Below are 19,453 nucleotides of genomic sequence, written 5' to 3'. Positions count from 1 at the left end.
CATACCATGGAGTCACATTACACAAGGAGTCTTTGGAAGAAGATTTCTTATTTGAAACTGTAGGAACCACACATAAGACAACACAGTCGTTACCTATGTTAAAGGGTATGATGAGGCATGCTGAAGATATTTTTAAAGATCCAGTAAGGGCATGTATTATAACACCCATGGTGGATAAAAAATATGAATTCCGTCCATCTGACCCAATTTTGATTAGGGCCAGCTTCCTTTGGATTCCTTAGTCCTGTCCAATTCTCGTAAAAGAGCAAATTCACAAACCTCAGGTGATGCACCACCTCCAGACAAGAGGACTACGCTAATAGATGCCTCAGGAAAAAGAGTGGCTGCACAATCAGCCAACCATTGGTATATAGCCAATACACAAAGTCTTTTGGCTAGGTACGATAGGGCCCACTGTGAAGAAATAGAAGACTTACTCCAATATCTCCCAGAGGAACATAAGAAAAGAGGACAGGAATTAGTACAAGAGGGAAAACTAATTCCTGTATTAGGTGTGCCTTAGACGCTGCTGATACTGCAGCCAAAGGGGTTAACACTAGAATTTTCCTCAGAAGATATACATGGTTAAGAATCTCTGGATTTAAACCAGAGGTACAACAGACAATACTTATTGCCCCATTTGACAAGGAACATCTTTTCAGGGGCGGCTCCTCCATGTGGCGGAGGAGTGTCGCCCTACTGCTTTCTCGCACTACGTGAAGCAGAAACATAACATGGTGTTATAAATACCATTTTATGTTTCTGCTTCTCGCACTGCGAGAAAGCAGAAGGGTTTGGTTGGATGTGGGCAAGTGGGCGGGTCTGCTCGAGGGTAGGGGAGGAGTGGCTTGCCCAAAGCTGTGGGCCCTGACTCTTTGGTCGGCCGTCTGGGGCTGACCAAACCATTCATGCACACTCTCCCTTTTCTCCATGTAGGCTGCATGTCTACATTGAGACATAATGGTTCTTCGCTCTAACCCAAAGTTTCTTCCAAAAGTAGTCTCAGCTTTTCATATTCACCAATCAGTTGAGTTACCTGTTTTCTTCCCTCTACCTGATTCTGTAACGGAAAGAGCTGTAATACATCAGATGTCAAAAGAACATTATTGTATTATATTGACAGAACAAAAGAGTTTTGCAAAACAAAACAACTTTGTGTTGCTTTTGCTCCCTCTGATAAAGGAAAACCGATCTCTAAATCCGGTATTTCTGGATGAATTGTTGTATTCAAACATGTTATATCAAAGCCAAGAGAACTTTGTCTATACCTCCTAGAGCACATTCTACTTGTAAAATAGGAGCATCCATGGTCTTTTTAGGTAACATTCCTATAGCTGACATTTGTAAAGCAGTTACATGGTCTACGCCACACATATTTACTAAACACTATTGTGGGGATGTATTAGCATGCCAACAAGCTCAGGTAGGACAGGCAGTCCTAAAACACTTTTTCAAACAACTGTAACACCCACTGGTTAGACACTGCTTTCCGAGGGTACTGCTATACAGTCTATGCAAAGTATGTGTATCTACAGCATGCATGCCTCGAAAGGATTATGTTACTTACCTTGTAAGCATCTGTTCTTGGCATGTAGAGCTGTAGATTCCCATGCGCCCTCCCTCCTCCCCGTACACCTATGGTCTTTGCAGTTATCATTATGATTATGCATGCATGGACATCTCTATACAACACTCATATACTCCATTCGTACCCTAGTGCGGGATAACAATCTTAACTGTGGAGTCGATGCCCATGTTCACTATCACCAAAAGGAGGAGTCACCTTAACTCGTGACTGGAAAAGACTTCTTCGAAGAAAAGTTACTTGAAAGCTTCCTGATCCAACACTAGTTGGCATTAGTATGCAAAGCATGTGAATCTACAGCTGTACATGCCAAGTACAGATGCTTACAGGGTAAGTAACATCCTTTTTATGCATAATTGACAGCTTGATGACAATCTTGGGTTACCGTCTTTGTTTTTGTGAATCTCATATGATTAACATACACACGTTAATAGTATAAATAAATAAAGATTATTTCTCCCTTATTAAAATTAAGGGAACAGTGCAATGGTATTAGGAGTTTGAGGCACAAGAATTGTTTTACATCTCTTCATTGCTGCAGGATGGCTCAGAAGTGCTTTATACCCAGCTGAATACATGTACACCTGAGCTCTTTTCTTGTCATAAGAGTGATTATGTTTCGTTCCAGTCTCTTGTGGTCTGCTCAGTGCTTGTTGAATGGGATGGCTTGCTATTCTGTTAATTGTTTATAAATATGTATGAAAGTACCTCGATAGAGATGCAGCAGTTACCCATAGAGCCAGTTCTCTGTAAATAGCATTATCATAATTTGTAAAACAACCATCTTCCTATATGCTGGGATTGTGGTGGTTCAGTGGCAATCCTTTAAGTGACAGCTCCTTTTTTCACTATTCCTTTACTGTTCACCTACGCAACAAATTCCTTTAATTTTTCACATTAAAAGAGGGAATTGGGCAGGCTATTGTTCATGAACTAATTTTTTAAACTGTAAAGGGGGGTTATATTTATTTAGTTCTGTAACTTTGAAGATCTCTTGTAAAGATAACTGATGGTACAGGTAAGTATTTTTTCCACTTTAAACCTTAGCTGTTTTTTGAGTAGCCAATGTTTCTGAACACACCCCGTATACGTTTTAGTCTCTGCTTCTCAAGGGGATCTTCCCTAGCAGAAAAATAATACATTTCATATCTTTACTCCATTGCTGTTTTTGCCACCACCATCTTCTAAGGAGACCTGCTACAAATCCTCTCTGGGTATCATAGTTTTCTTGGTGCCTTTAACCAAATGTGTGGACTTCCTTCCAGTGCTTTTATTTGGAAGTTATAGGTACATAATGTTCGAGGCATGTGGGCTGCTGAATTCATATCTTGTGCATAGATCGCCGCCTAGTGTTGGGTCCGGATGATTGCACATTGTTGTCCTGGAAGAGACTTCGAAGTATCACGAGATAGGTGGCTCCTCCCTCGGACTACAGTGCGCATGGGCATCCTCTCCATCCTCAGATTGTTTTTTTCCTCCATTGGGTTCGGATGTACTTTTCTTTACTCAAGTTCGGAAACTCTCTAAAGACCAAAAGGCCTTCGGGGTCGTCGGTATTGTCTTTCGATCGGTGCAGAGTTCTTGTTCCAGTTCTTTTGGAGCAGGACGTCGAGGAGAGCCGCGTGGCCTTTTCGACACCAGAGGCCTGATCGTCGATGGAACGGAGCCCGTTCAAACGATGCCCCCTCTGTAACTCTAAGTACCCGCACATCGATGTACACCCGGTGTGCAACAAGTGCTTATCACCCGACCACAATGAGGACAACTGTCTAGCTTATGCTCGATTCCGGTCAAAGAAGACGCTTAGGCTCCGACGTGCGGCGAGGCAAACGATGTCGAAGCCAGCGCCCGACCCGGTGAATATCTTCGAGGCTCAGGATCCAGGACAGCAATCGGATCCCGGTTCGGAGCATGACTCCACCTATTATGAAAACGTCGATGATGAAGGCGATAAAGAAAACGACGTCGAGGTAAGGGACGACGTATCCCCCATCGGAGCCGTCGATGACGACTCAAGCGATGAACCAGGCCCAACTGTGGGTACGGAGCTCAGAACAGACACTGAAAGGCTTCCAAGGGCTCAGGTCGAGTCATCGCCGGAAGGCCTTAGCCAAGATCAAGAGGAACGTTCGATAGCCCCGCGTCTCGGCCCGGCTAAGAACATATCACACGAGCCATCGGTCGCACTAATGAAAGCGAAACCGAAAGCCATCGAGTCAAAATCGAAACCGAAACTGCTGAAGACAGTCTTCGGATCGAAGAGTTCAAACCTGTCGGATTCTACAAAGAAAGCAAGTGTCGACGACCCTGCGAGGTCAAAAATGAAGGCCGTCGAGCCAAAGATCGGTGCGCTGAAATCCATCACCAAAGTCAAGCAAGTCGAACCGACGAGGTCGACGTCGACGGACAGCGACACTAACAAGGGACTCGAGTCTCGGAAGGTTCTCGATCCGAAGCAACGAGTCGACAGGCCAAAGCTCGTCAAAGCCCTCGAGCCAAAAACCAAAGGCGCCTCGAAGGAGCACGTCGAACCGAGGCAAAATAGCGCGCCTCCGACGCCTCAAGCACCGAAGTCAACGCAGAGCCTGCGGCATACTAACGAAAGGGCTACGTCGGTTGGACCTCTATCGACGCCGGCCCCGAAAAAGGTCAGTCTGTCTAAAGACTCGCAGCCACCGATAACGTTTGGACTGCCCCCAACTGCACGCCCTAAGGCGCTCGATCCGAAAACCGGGGTCGAGACACCCAGGTTGGTGTCCACTGGAAAAAGAAGTCATCCCCCAGAGGAGGACATTGTATACCAAGAGCCCTCCTATGATGAACAGTCGAAGCTGTATATCTACTCCAAAACTGGCAGACTTTCCATCTACCAAAGGAAGATCAGGTCGGAAAATCCTCCGGAATCATATAAAATTCCACTCAAAAGGAAAATAGATTCTTCTACATCACCTGTCCTTTTTGAGACTATAAGCTACCATGGCCAAGACACTTCTGCATACTCGCCCACACACACTAATGAGGATATGGGGTATGACTATAGTGGACAATATGATTACCCTGCGGACACAGATCAAAATGACCAAACTCAGCCATTGGCAGACACTATTGACCCTGGTGAGTCACAGACTATTCCTGATACTCCTTCTTATCCTGTCAAAACTTCCCCGACAGAAGATACAGCTGCGTTTAACACATTAATAGAAAGGGCTGCACTGAATCATGATGTAGAAATGCATGCTGACCCAATTGAAGAGGACTTCTTGTTTGACACTTTCTCCGTTTCAGAGAAATCTGTTAAGACATTGCCAATGTTGAAAGGTGTTCTTAAACACGCAGGAGACATTTTCAAAGAAACCACAAGAGCAAGGGTTGTTAACCCCAGAATTGAAAGAAAGTACAGACCGGCGCCTGTGGACCCTACATACATTAAGGGACAGCTGCCATTGGACTCTTTTGTGGTATCAAATGCTCGTAAGCGTGCCAACTCACAAACTACTGGTGATGCTCCTCCTCCAGACAAAGAGTCTAAAATCTTAGAAGCATCTGGGAAAAGGGTAGCTGCTCAAGCAGCTAATATCTGGAGAATTTAAAATACACAGGCCCTATTAGCCAGATACGATAGGGCGCATTATGACACACTAGAGCAACTGCTACAGCATTTTCCTGATGCCTACAAAGAGGGAGCAGAAACACTTATACAAGAAGGGAAGCTAATATCCAACGCATCCATTAAATGTGCGCTTGACGCAGCAGACACCGCAGCCAGGGCCATCAACACAAGTGTCATGCTCAGGAGACATGCTTGGTTGCGCATCTCTGGCTTCAAACCTGAGATTCAAACCACTTTATTAAATCAGCCTGTGAACCCTGATTTTTTATTTGGTCCTGATGTGGACACAATCTTAGAGAAGATTAAAAAGGATACGGAGACAGCCAAATCTATGGGTGCCTTGCAGTCACAACAATTCAGAGGCTGCTCCTTTCGTCGCTCCGGTAACAGAGGAGCTACAAGAGGCCAGGTATCCCAGCAGACTCCATACAGTAAAGGGAGCACGCAAACCACCTATAATAAGAACAATAGAGGTGGATAACGTGGCAACAGCAACAAGGGCAGAGGACGAGGGAATAACAACACCAGATCCTCCGCCAATACTAAACAGTGACGCCTTGTCACTGCCCCCAGACCATGTAACACCGGTCGAGGGACGATTACAACAGTTCCTGCCAGTCTGGGAGAGCATTACCACAGACAGGTGGGTGAGACAACATATTCAGTATGGCTATTGTCTAGAGCTAACGTCCACTCCACCCAACATACCCCCAAGACACCGTCCTATGTCCGCAGAGCACATAGACTTATTGCAGCAGGAAGTCATCAGCATGCTGCAAAAAGGGGCTATAGAACTCGTCCCTGTACAGCAACAGGGTACCAGGGTGTACTCGCTGTACTTCTTAATCCCCAAAAAGGACGGGTCTCTCAGGCCAATACTAGACCTCAGGCCCCTAAACCAATAAATCTTGTCAGAACACTTTCACATGCTCACTTTACAGCAGGTTCTACCATTACTCAGTCAGGGAGACTTCCTCGCAACATTAGACCTAAAGGATGCGTATTTCCACATACCAATACATCCAGCACACAGGAAGTATCTCAGGTTTACCATACAAAATCAGCACTACCAGTTCAAGGTACTGCCTTTCGGGGTGACAACTGCCCGAAGGGTGTTTCCAAGTGCCTAGCGACAGTAGCGGCGCACCTGCGGAGGAACCATATTCACGTCTACCCCTATCTGGACGACTGGCTTATCCAAGCAAAGTCGGCCCAGCAATGTGCCGACCACATGTCCCGCACTATTCACCTCCTGCCCCCCGTCGGATTCTCATTAAACTACACCAAGTCTCATCTCCAACCCGCCCACGTACAACAGTACCTGGGAGCGACAATAGACACTCAGGCAGCAAAGGCTCAGCCAAACTCAGCGAGAATCAACAGCATTCAATCGCTAATCCAGGGATTCAGACCCCAACACTCGCTCCCGGCACGGGTATTTATGCAGTTGATAGGCATGATGGCCTCCTGCATCTTCATAGTCCCCCACACCAGACTGCACATGCGTCCGCTTCAGGAGTGCTTAGCACAGCAGTGGAACCAGGCTCATGGACAATTGAAAGACCTAGTGTTGGTGACCGGTCGCGCATACAACTCTCTGCATTGGTGGAATCCACAAAACCTTTGCAAGGGTCGACCGTTCCAAGAGCCTGTACCACAAATAGTGCTCACAACGGACGCTTCTCTCCTGGGATGGGGAGTGCATGACCTCCATTACACAGTCCAGGGGCTGTGGACAACCCAACAGAAGAAGATGCACATCAACCTGCTGGAACTGATGGCAATCTTCATGGCAATGAAGGCGTTCAAGGTACATTTGTGCAACAGAGTCGTGTTGATCCGAACGGACAACATGACTGCCATGTACTACATACAGAAGCAGGGAGGGACACATTCTCCACAATTGTCACATCTAGCGCAAAGCATGTGGAAGTGGGCCATTCAGAGGAACATCTTCCTCATGGCGGAACACCTCCCAGGCAAGGACAACCAGATGGCGGATCTGCTCAGCAGACACAGCCACCAGATGCACGAGTGGGAGATACATCCCTCAGTGCTGCACCCGTACTTCCAGCAGTGGGGTCACCCGGAGATAGACCTGTTCGCCACAAGGGACTACGCAAAATGCCAAAGCTTCGCCGCCAGGTTTCCACACCCGCAGTCTCAGGGCAATGCGATATGGATGAACTGGTCATGCAAATTTGCATACGCTTTTCCACCAGCCCCGCTCATACCGCTAGTGGCACGCAAACTGCGACAACACTCGATGACACTCATCCTAGTTGCTCCAACGTGGGCAAGGCAACCATGGTACACCACGATCCTATAACTTTCCGTGGTGCCTCATCAAAGGCTGAGATTAACACCCAGTCTTTTAACGCAGAGCCATGGCGACATTCAGCACCCAGATCCGCAACAGTTGAACCTTGGGATCTGGCTCCTGAAGTCATAGAGTTTGGTTACCTGAACTTGCCTCCTGACTGTATGAATATTATCAAAGAGGCAAGAAGACCTACTACCAGGGCATGCTATGCGGCGAAGTGGAAACGATTTGTCATCTATTGCACCAATAATGACATAAATCCGCTAGACGCATCTACTCAAAACATCATATGTTACCTGTTGCATTTGCACAGATGCAATCTGGCTTACAGTTCCATACGTATACATTTAGCTGCTGTGGCAGCTTATCTTCAGAACAGGCAGCACCTTTCCCTCTTCAAAGTGCCTGCTATTAAAGCTTTCATGGAGGGACTCAAACAAGTAATTCCTCCTAGACACCCACCTTCACCTGTCTGGAACTTGAACGTAGTTCTCACCAGACTAATGGGACCTCTTTTTGAACCTCTACACTCGTGTGAGATACAGTTCCTAACGTGGAAAGTGGCTTTTCTAGTGGCGATTACATCCCTTAGAAGAGTTAGTGAGCTGCAAGCTCTAACTATTCAGGAACCATTCATACAAATTCACGCAAATAGGGTTGTGCTACGAACAAACCCTAAATTTATGCCAAAGGTGGTATCCCAGTTTCACATCAATCAACCTATAGAACTGCCAGTGTTCTTCCCAAATCCAGATTCAGTGGCAGAAAGAGCTCTACATACCGTAGACGTTAAAAGAGCTCTCCTGTACTATATCGACCGGACAAAACTTTTCAGAAAAACTAAGCAATTGTTTGTTGCCTTTTCACCACAGCACAAAGGTAACCCCATTTCCAAATCAGGTATAGCCAGATGGATTGTTAAGTGCATACAAATTTGTTATCAGAAAGCTAAACGCACATTAACAGTACCCCCAAGAGCGCATTCAACACGCAAATTAGGGCATCCATGGCTTTCCTAGGAAACATTCCTCTAGAAGACATATGTAGAGCAGCCACATGGACTACCATACATACATTTACCAAACACTACTGCGTAGATGTACTCTCCAAACAGCAAGCGGCTGTAGGACAGGCTGTTCTCAACACTCTTTTTCAGACTGCTGCAGCTGGCACGGGCAACCACCGCTAAAAAGGGAGACTGCTATACATTCTATGCACAAGATATGAATTCAGCAGCCCACATGCCTCGAACGGAATATGCTACTTACCAGTATGCATCTGTTCTTGGCATGTAGGGCTGCTGATATTCATATCGCCCTCCCTCCTCCCCGGTGCCTGTCGCAGCTGTAGCACTCAGAATTAATCTCTAGCATGGACATCACTTACTGTATCATACTCCATCCCTGCCACAATGGCGAAAAACAATCTGAGGATGGAGAGGATGCCCATGCGCACTGTAGTCCGAGGGAGAAGCCACCTATCTCGTGATACTTCGAAGACTCTTCCAGGACAACAATGTGCAATCATCCGGACCCAACACTAGGCGGCGATCTATGCACAAGATATGAATATCAGCAGCCCTACATGCCAAGAACAGATGCATACTGGTAAGTAGCATATTCCTTACATGCACCCAGATTGTCAGTGTGGCCAAACATAAGACAAAACCAGCAAGGCTTTTGAAGACAGTGTAAGCATATGAGTCTCTCACACTATCCAGGAAAGTCTTGTGTAAGCATATGAGTCTCTCACACTGTCCAGGAAAGTCTTGTATTCAACGAGGGCTCTCACCCTGCTAGGGGACTAAATGAGCCATCCAACATTGAACTCGCACAATAATTTATTTTCTTTTTTGGCTTGGGTTCCCAGCTGGATATGTCCACTATTTGGCGCTGTACGACCAAGAGCACGAGTAATGTTTTTAACTTAATTAGAGTTGTCTGGTTTGTTTATTGTTTGTGGATGCCTGTTTTTTTCTGCCTATTAACAAATCGTGAATTGTCTTGTCATTCAGTGGCACAGTCCACAAGATGGTAGTCAGTAGCTGCTGCAGTTTTAGGTGTCATTGATGGTCAAAATTTGTTGAAATGGCCAGATTTTCAGTTTTTAATGTAACACAATTTTATTGCTTGTCTTGTGTAGCCCAACAGGTTTAACAGTAACTTATATCCAGGGTACCCTCTTGCCAAAGCAAATGGTGATACAATACAGAAGCAACAGTTGGCAAGGAGGGCCCCAATAAAAGTCGTGCCTTCAGCTCATGCAAAAAGAACAAATGATGGACAGAATGCAGAACAATGTCATACATTCACCCTAGTACAGAGATCTGGGCCTAAACCCATCGTTTCTTTGCTCCCCATGCCATTCCAGTTTGAACCCAGCCATATGCAAATCAGTCTTGACCCTGCACCCAATGGGAACGGTCTAGCCCGAACTACCAGGCCAGGTCCTCCCTGTACTGGAAACAAGCATCCTAGGACCGGCTTTAGGGTTTCACGCCTCATCAGCCAGGATAGCTTGACTCCAGTGGCATGGAGAGGATGGGACCCATGTCTGGGCATACCCGTCCCACTCGGGTGACAAATGCAAAAAGAACAATTGATGGACAAAATGCAGAACAATGTCATTCATTCACCCAGTGCAGAGATCTGCTCATGTCACAATAGGTCTTATACTGTGCTACACTGTGTTACGATATACTTTGGTAGGATGTAAGGACATATAGATGGGAAACCAATAATTGTGTCATCGACTACAGTGTAAAAACAAGAAACAAAATAACTAGATGTGGTGAAGGTGCCAAGGTATGTAGAGTAATGCAAGATGGGATGGGGGCTGGAAAGGTGCCACTGGTGGGCATTGCAGTCGCCGTTCAGGGAGACAGTGTCTGTATGTAGCAACACCTAAGGACTTCAAATGTAATAGTGAGTGTGGGCGTGTTAGTATCTCCTTCCTGGTCACTCTCCGGATTATCAAGCAGATTGTCCAAGCTGTCCAACGATGGGCAATCATGTAGAATGGTGTCCCAGGCCTGTGCAGTCTCTGATCCCTAAGTCTTCACTGTAACTCCTGTTTTAATACACATTCCACCTACATAATCAGTTCTTTTCGCCTTGCCCACAGTCCAGGCATGTGCGTGGATTTCTATGTGATGGCCAGTTGGCAACAGTCTCTCCTTTTGCACAGGCTTTGGAAAGAGACCCAGGATGCAGTAAGCTGGGGATTTTAAAATATTACTACCAGTGACCTTAGAAATGAAATGTGTAAGGGCAAACCCACTCCATATGATAAAAACACAGACACCGGTGACCTTTAGCATGAACAGCCGAAAACATAATGTTGATCCTCTTAGGATGAGATAGACTATGTGCAGGTAATAATACTGTATAACATTGCAGAGTGGCCTCAAGGATAGTAGCCCAATCTGTCTGATAGCAGAACACCAATGTTCGCTCCCCATTGGTAACCAACCCCAGTAGGTCAGTGTAATCTGGTGTATCAGTGCTCCGTACAGGGCCGAGATCGCCCACTGCTGTCCAGTGGACATGCAGATAACTCATAAGCCATCATGTAAGGATGGTCGGAGTTGCTGGTGTGCCAGTGGGCATGGACAGTGGCTTAGGTATTTAGCCCCATATACATATAGATTTCGTCCATAAGTTGTTGGAAGGTACTGAATAGCTCATTTTCAATTAGTGCCCAGATCTCACTCTCGTCTGCTCTCATAGTCCACTCAAGTCCCTCTTAGGATTCTAAAGAGGCAAGATCTCACTCTCGCTTGCTCTCATAGTCCACTCAAGTCCCTCTTAGGATTCTAAAGAGGCAACACAAGGATCAATAACTCCAGCGCAATGCCAAGCTTACATGTTTTGAATGTTATGTTATGCAACTTTGAGAAATGTATTTAGGTCATCTTCCCTTTGTCATTATCACCTGTAATTGCTGCTTTATACTTGGGTATGAATCTATGCATTGTCATGGTGAAAACCTGTAATTCAGGTTATGACGCTGACTTTATGCAACCCAGCAGGTGCCCTAAAGGGAAGTTACTATAAAGTTGATACTGCAGAAGAATGCTTTACAAATTGTCTTGTGATGGGTTTAAAGTGATAAGTTTTATGTGGCCCTAATAATATGCACCTCTATCCCCAAGCAGAGCTCCATGCGTCTGCTACAGTATGCCTCTTTGAGCAGCTGGGTCAAACACCACAGGAATTGTCATTCTCCAGAGTCACTTCTTGAGCTTTCTTTTAATGTGATTTTTGTCTTTGATTTCCCCATGCCAACACCTCTGCCCAATAGCTCTACTAATCCAGCCTTCTCTTCCTGCTTGGTAACAGACTTTAACCTTTCTAAGGACCCTTAACTGCTTTTTCTGGAATGGGGACACATCCTCGTTGTAAGACCTCACTTTCAAAGCTTGTTGTTATGCATTCAAATAGAGCGATTTTGTTGCTAGTTTTATCTTCTTAGTCAGCCGTTTTGCCTTTTTTAGCATTTTGTTGACATTCCTCTGAAGTGTGCATGCCACTGTTGTTCCAACCAACAGTGAATCAAGTTCATACAAAAACCCTGAAAAGTCTGACCATTGGCTAGTCTAAATTTGAGTTTGTGTACTATAAATTGTTTATGCTTTTGACGGTGATTTGCTTGGAGACTTTTTTTTATTTGAAAGTAGGGTTAGTGAATGTCAAACTGAAGATAAATAGAGCAAGCATGGCTAAACTTTTACATGAAGTGTGCTGCAAGTCTACGCTGTTACCATTTTGGACTTCTCTATGTTTGGTGTTCGTTCTTCATACTGTGGGTGCGTGGATGTGTGTGGTTGGGAGGGCAGCATGTACACATGCTCCACTCCAATGCAAAGTCTTGATTAAATATAATTTCTTCAATATCTTTTCCTAACTCTCCCTTCTAGGTGTTTTCACTTTTTGAGAACACTTGGAGATGAGTAGGGTGACGAGATCTAAGAGGAGGATAAAGTTGTTGATCATAAAAGCTCCATTGATTTTAGTTTACAACTTTCTTCATATCTTGAGAACCCCTCAGAACGAGTGGCATGGTGAGATCTAAGAAGATGATTAAATTGTTGATCGTAAGAGCTCCAATAATCTTAGTCCATAGTCTAATTTCATGGGACCTATGCCCATATCAAGATCAAAATCATTTCATCCTGTATGAATAGTTTAATAAGAATTGAGGGAAGTTTGTAGATCGTGAGCAAGGTTTGCGACAGAATTGTGCCGAAAGATGCTTTTCTATTAATCCTTTAACTTTAAAAGTTATAAAGTGGGGTTTCTGATCTTTTCCTGGGTCTAGTGTTCACTATGTTGGTAAGTTGGTAATTTGAAGTTGACTCTGAACTATCAGTTACTTTTGGAAGTAACATTTATGGTGTCTCCTCTGGTTTGAAATTACCAAAGAGGTGATGCGTGTGGACTTGCGGTCGACAGGACTTGGTTGTTAAGCTTTCTGTACTGCAAGATTTTTATCAATTCTGTCTGGAAAGTTCCAGAATGGACTGCTATATAGCTAATAGAATATTTGTTTTGTAAAGGGAAAGGACATGCTGATGCATAATGAGTATTGTATTTTCAAACCGATTTTTTTTATCTAGGCAGAAAGATTATGCTTACTATTACTACGCTAGTAATTATTTTATGTATTTCTTTCCAGAACGCTCAAAGTGTAAGCAAAGCTTTGGAGCAGTTTGTAAAGCCTGAACAACTTGATGGGGAAAATGCGTATAAATGTAGCAAGTAAGATCTAAAAATCATGACTTTAATATGTATGTTTTACTTTTCAAATTTAGTGTTATATTATTAAGAAGTATTTAGAAACTGCACAGGAAATGTCACATATTTGGTTACAGTGCACTTTAAGATTTATAAATTAATTTGCTATCTGAATATTTCCCCATTTCAACCAAGGAATCCTCAGAGAGAAATGAATAAAGCAGGAAACTTTTTATATCTTTGAAACACACACACATACATATATATATATATATATATATATATATATATATATATATATATATATATAATCAAAACAAAACCCTTTCAGGCATAGAGTGGCGCATAAATTATGCAAAAAAGGAAGAGAGAACTCTGGGTAGTTCTCAAGTTTAGGTGGAAAGCAGCCCCTGTTAGAGCACTCTCAACACCAGCGAAACTCTAGATCTGCTCACCTCAAATGTCTGTTTTTCTATCAAAGTTTTTAAGCATAGGATTAGCACAGTGCTATCCACGCCGAGATAGAAAATGACAAAGTCTTTTGCAATTTATACAGCAAAGTCTTTAAGCATAGGACTAGTACAGTGCTGTCCTTGCCGAGCTGTAAAATTACAAAAGCCATTTATCACTCCAGGCACAATATTACAGCTTTGAATTAGTGAAATACCAACTCAAGCCAACCTGAAATGAGTAAAAGCAACCCCTGACACAGTGTTTCGCTCTAATTAGAGCTCTTCAGAGAGGTATAGCTTTGTCCAGACACAAGGGAGCACCCAGTATTAAGTCAAAACAAAACCCTTTCTATATATATACACACACATCTATGTTGTTAGCCTGTGACCATCTGTTCATAATGTGTATTGCTGTAGTACACATGCTCTGTGTACTCCTGTCTTCTAGCGTGGACCTGGATTTTGTAACTTATTTTTCTTCAAGGACGACTGAGTCGCAAGACCTGATGTGGCAGTCCACAATGCACCAGCACAGTTTTTCCACCTGAGATAGTTTTATTCTGCTATCAGGCTCTGACGTTTAGGAGCACTTCTCTGGGATTGATGTGCGAAATCGCACTGGTTCTTCTGTTCCAGTGGCTTATCCTTCGATCCCTGCAACAAAAACAGTGCTGTTTGCACCGACTAAAACATCTATCCATTATGCTGGGACTGCAGACTTAACTGTCAGTGATCAGTACATTTAGATGGACTGGTGCCTCGAGCCACCATCCTCCTTTAGTCTCAAGTCTTTGCTGATGCCTCTTAGAGAATGCACCAAGGACACTTGTATGGAATGTACCCCCTACCAGTTCTGTCCTAGTTGGAACATCAAGAAATTTCCTGTGAAACGTGCATCCCTCACCTCCTCCTGCAAAAGACTAAGGTTACCGAAGAGAAAGACGGTGTCCCATCCAGAATGGAAAGGCCAGCCTCGTTGGAGATACACACATTTTTTATATTCGAAAATTTGCCAGAAGCCAAGGAAGAAGAAGCTGGTCCTCCAGCATTTTGGCTCGACAGGCCAGAGTCCATCTTCTCTGAGTGCTCCCAGATCAAAGAAAAGGTACAGGTTTTTGACTCATGGCACAACACATGCAGGCTCTGAAGCCAAAGATGAGGTTGACCAACTTGCCTCTATGGCCAGCTAGGGTGGCCTCAAACCCAGAAACAACCATCAACCGTGGCAGAGCACCTCTCTTGTTTGAGTTGAGCGGTGAGCCAGAAACTGCACAAACTTTGTGTTTGGGTCCCTCAACCAGGAGTCCCTGGATTCGGGAAGGTAGGTAGATGCCTTTGAAGACTCCATCGTAGGGCATTGAACTGAACCACGCTTCAACTACGCCTTGGCCCAGGCCCGCAAAGCCAGATTCTTGAGCTGAAATCAATAGTCCCGGATGCACAGCAAAACAAGCTCCTGATTCACCCTGACACAGGCAAAATTCTTACCATACCTCTGCCTCCAGGACGCATCAAGTTCCGAAAAAAACGCCAGAATTGGACCCTGGTCCAAAAAAGGGTCTAGGATTCAGGTGTAACCCTACACAATTCCTGCCATTGCTACCCAAACCACCTCCACCACTACCCCTGCAATTCCCTTCACCTAATCCACAGGGCACTGACTCAAAGCTGACCAGTCCTTACTACCCACAGGACCCTATGATAAACCCTTCAGGTCCTCTGAGGGATGTAATCACTGGGAGGACTATTTGGAGGTGCTCAAGACGACCCTTAGCCTGAGCCCTGCCAAAATTATCACTCCTCATTGATACTACAGCATATCATGTGTTAATACAGGTGGCTGCACAGTACCAACAAGTAAAAATGCATACAATGCAGGAAAACGATGACTTCCTGGTGCAGACCTTGTCCAAGGTGGAGGGTGCATGCATGCATTAGCTTCCATATTGAAGGGAATGCATTGGTTAGCCACTGACAACTTAAAGGCCAGGGTGGGACTCCTTGAAATTAGAAGAAATATAAGCCTGGCCCCCTATGACCCTGCTTACATTCATGGACAGATTACTGAGACTTCCTTGTAGTTCACACTATCTGGAAAAGGGCTTAGGCACTGGCTGCAGGGGACGCAGCTCCGCCTGATAAGGAGTCTTCAAGTGAATTGATGCTGCTGGGAAGATAGTAGTATTTGAAGCAGCTTCTCGTTGGCACATTGTAAACTAATTTGTTACCTTCTCAATGTATCATAGGTATCACTGGAAATAAATGGGAGAGCTTCTAAAGCACATCCTGGAGCCCCATCATAATAGCGGACAGAAGTTGGTGGCTAAGGGAAAAAGCATCAGAATGTTCAGTATTAGATGCTGACATGTCAGTCAATGTGCTCTCTCCTCCCTTTGTGATTGTCTTACGATTCCTTAGAATATCCCCAGGCGTCAGACTGGATCCGGAATTATTTGTGCAGCAGCACCTATGCGCCCCGGGGGGTGGCGCCACACGGCCCCGCCCTGACGTACGTGACGTCAGCAAGGTCATATAAGTCCCTCCCGGTGCGCTGACGGCAGTTTCTTTCTTTTACGCGTGCAAAGTGGATCCGGAGTGAGCGTTTCCTCTGACCTGTTTTCAGGCTCCCTTTTCAACGCTTCGCGCCTGGAACAGTGTGCGATGCTTTCGGGCTTTAAAACGTGTACTTCCTGTTCGCAGCAGATGTCCGCGACGGACCCACATCTTATTTGTATGTGGTATCTGGACGAGCACCATGACTCCACAGACTGCGACGCCTGCCAACAGCTTAAGCCGAAGTCCCGGCGGGAGCGCCGGATGAAGCTTCTCTTGGCACAGCTGTCCCGGTTGGAGCCATCTCTTCCCCCGGCCTCTTCATCGCCGGCGGCTCCCTCTTCTTTCCGGTTCCGCTGTCGATAACATTCTGGGGCCCGGGGCCGTCGTTCGCCACTTGTAGGTAAGTCGATGCGCATGTCGCCGAGGTCCTCAACCTTACTTTCTTATGTGGTCGGGGGAACTGGTTCCCCGAACATTCCGGATGTGCGCCCCCGGCAGGTGCCCCCCCCCCCTCTATCCGTCCTATCCGGGTGCAGGGGCGACTCAGGCTCAAATGGAGGCCTATGCCCTGGCCTTGCAGGCCTCCCTTGGGTCCTCTCCTGTTCCTGGGGCGTCCTCGGGTCTCCGCTTCTACCGGGTTCCCCAACTGCCTCGCAGGTGGGCTCGCCCCCGGCGCCAATTGAGCCCATGCCCCCCAGGGACGTCGGAGATGTGGTGTTGTCAGGGTGCGGCCTGGCTGGGACCCCCTCTAAGGTGCACATGGCATCGTCAGGGCGCGGCCCAACTGAGTCCCCCTCTGTGAACAACTGCACCCCTGCCGCGTCGCATAGTCCCACGTGGCTCCCTGTGGCGTCGCAGGTGGTTGCCGGTGCTCAGAGCCTTGCTTTGAGCACACCCTGGCCTTCCGGGCAAGCGGCCGCTTGTCCGGAGCCGGGGTCGGCGCCGTAGACTCGCCTCCCCTTCTCCGCCTCCGCTTATTTCTCCGGAGTCGGAGCCTGTTGTGGTTGAGGCAGAGTCAGCGCCGGAGGCTTGCTCTTCTCCGGAGGCCTCTGGAGAGAGTTTGGCGTTGCGCCCGGCTCCGTCTCCTTCTTCTTCGGAAGGGGAGCTTGTTGTGGTTTCGGCGCCGGACGGGTCGGCTCGACGCCGGATACTCGAGTCGGCGCCTGACGAGGCACGATCGGCGCCCTCGGATATCGTTGCGGCGCTATGGCGACCCCAGGTGGCTAGCTCTTCTCCGGAGGCCTCTGGAGAGAGTTTGGCGTCGCGTTCGGCGACATGGGATGTATTCTTGCCTGTGCCACCCTTAGAATTTGTGGAGCCTCCTCAGGAGCCTCCAAACCCGGAAGGCTCTTCGCCTCCTCAAGAGCCCCATCAGGATCCTCATTCTTCAATGGGGCTCCCTTCAGTGGGGCATTGGTCGCACCCTCAGTGTCTTGGGAGGGTAAGCTTACAGCCCTCCCCTACTGATGAGCTGCTGTCCCCTCCACAGCTACCGAAGCTAGTGCAGCTTTTCTGAGAGTGGTCTCCTTGGCCACTCGCATTTTGAACATGCAACCTCCTTTAGCCCCCTTGTCTGGGGACCCTCTGCTAGATGTCCTTCAGCGTGGGTCCGGGAATGTTTTTTTTTTTTTTGTGTGTGTAACTTTTTATTATATAAAACAAAAGGAAACAACAGAACAAACAGACAATCAAGGCAATACAGCAATAATACAGTCATTAGGCCTGTGCTCAAGGAGGACGGGAGATATATGACCACAAGAGAAAAAAAAATTTGGAATACAGATGAGGGGAGGATGCCAAAGGTAGAACTGCATATGAACAGCACAATATATCACAGCTAGAAGGAATGTAGGTCAGGGCGACTGGGAAGGACTAGGAATCACAGTGAGTGGGGGCGTACAGATATCTCCTCGGTAAGAGTTCCACCGGTTCCAAATCTTCCCCCATTTTGTGGGTCTGCCTCTTGCCATATACACTGTCTTCTCTCTGAACATGCACCAGTCAAGACTCTCTTTCCAAGCAGTCACTGTAGGCGGCCTCGGGGACCACCACAACTGTCCAATATCCCTCTTCGCAACCATATTGGCAAGAGTCACCCACCGAAGCTGCGACACGTCATAATCATTCGGACCCCACACATTCAGTAAACATTGTCGGGCTTCCGGCATCATCACAACACCCGTTACTTCATCCATCATCTCATGTGTACGTTTCCAAAATCGCACCACCTCAGGGCATTCCCATATGATATGGAGATAGGTGCCAAGGAGACCACGCCTACACATGCCATCCGTGGAGTAGCCCATATGAATCAGACGGGGACCGGTGACATAGATTCTGTGGAGGATCTTGAGTTGGACCAGAAGGAGGCGGGCCGGAATCGCCACCTCCCTAGGAGAGGAGATCGTGGACTGCCAGTCCTCATCATCCAGGTAAATACCATCAGCAATCCAAGCTTCACGAAGGCGATCAAGCAGACTCGATCGGTCATTAATCATTTTCTTATAGAACAATGAGATAGTACTGTCCGGCACATAACCATCTAGTATACGATCTTCGAGGGGGGAGGATTCAGGAATATCACTACCCACTGGCAACACAGAGTTCAGAGCATGGCGGACCTGGACATAACGAAATTTTTCCCTGTCACAAAGCTTATACTCTACTTGCAGATCCGAGAAGGTCTTCACCTCTCCTTTAACCCAGAGATCATGCACTTTACTAATACCGATTGTGTCCCATTTATCAAATCCCTTCGTCTTCCACAGGCCACCCAACTTCGCAGAGGCATAGAGCGGAGTTGCACCAGTTAGTTTATCACTCCAGCCCATTGCCGCCGTTGCGCTATGCCATACCCGCATGGCTATAGCGGTAGGTCCCGAGAGTTGCGAACGCGAGGGTCCCGAATAAAGCGTCCTGTAGTAATCACCACCCAGGATTAGCCACTTATCCATTGCAAATGCTGGATTCAACGCCGGGCCATACATCCCGTGGTTGATGGCAGCAAGATGGGAGGCCCAATAGTACCTACGAATATCCGGGAGCGCTATACCGCCATCGTACCAGGGAAGTGTCAATTTTGGAAGAGTGATGCGTGAACGTCCGTCCCATATTAATTGCCTCTGCAACGATTCTACTTCCCGAAAACATTTCGACGGGATGACATCAAAACTATTTTGAAGTGCGTATAGG

At 46.5% G+C, this 19,453-nt stretch overlaps 1 protein-coding gene across 4 annotated transcripts in view; it reads left to right on the top strand.

The window, feature by feature from the left end:
• The window catches only part of USP42 (ubiquitin specific peptidase 42), a 525,507-nt gene that overhangs the window by 188,190 nt on the left and 317,864 nt on the right, over positions 1-19,453 (top strand). For all 4 annotated transcript variants that reach the window (XM_078665145.1, XM_078665143.1, XM_078665146.1 and 1 more), the window contains exon 8: positions 13,195-13,277. In XM_078665145.1, coding sequence (XP_078521271.1) covers positions 13,195-13,277 — 83 coding nt within the window. The remainder of the gene's footprint in view (positions 1-13,194; positions 13,278-19,453) is intronic.

Source organism: Lissotriton helveticus, chromosome 10, assembly GCF_964261635.1.
Source record: "Lissotriton helveticus chromosome 10, aLisHel1.1, whole genome shotgun sequence".
NCBI lineage: Eukaryota > Metazoa > Chordata > Amphibia > Caudata > Salamandridae > Lissotriton > Lissotriton helveticus.
Note: the sequence above shows the minus strand (reverse complement) of the source record. Positions and strands in the feature narration are given on the sequence as shown.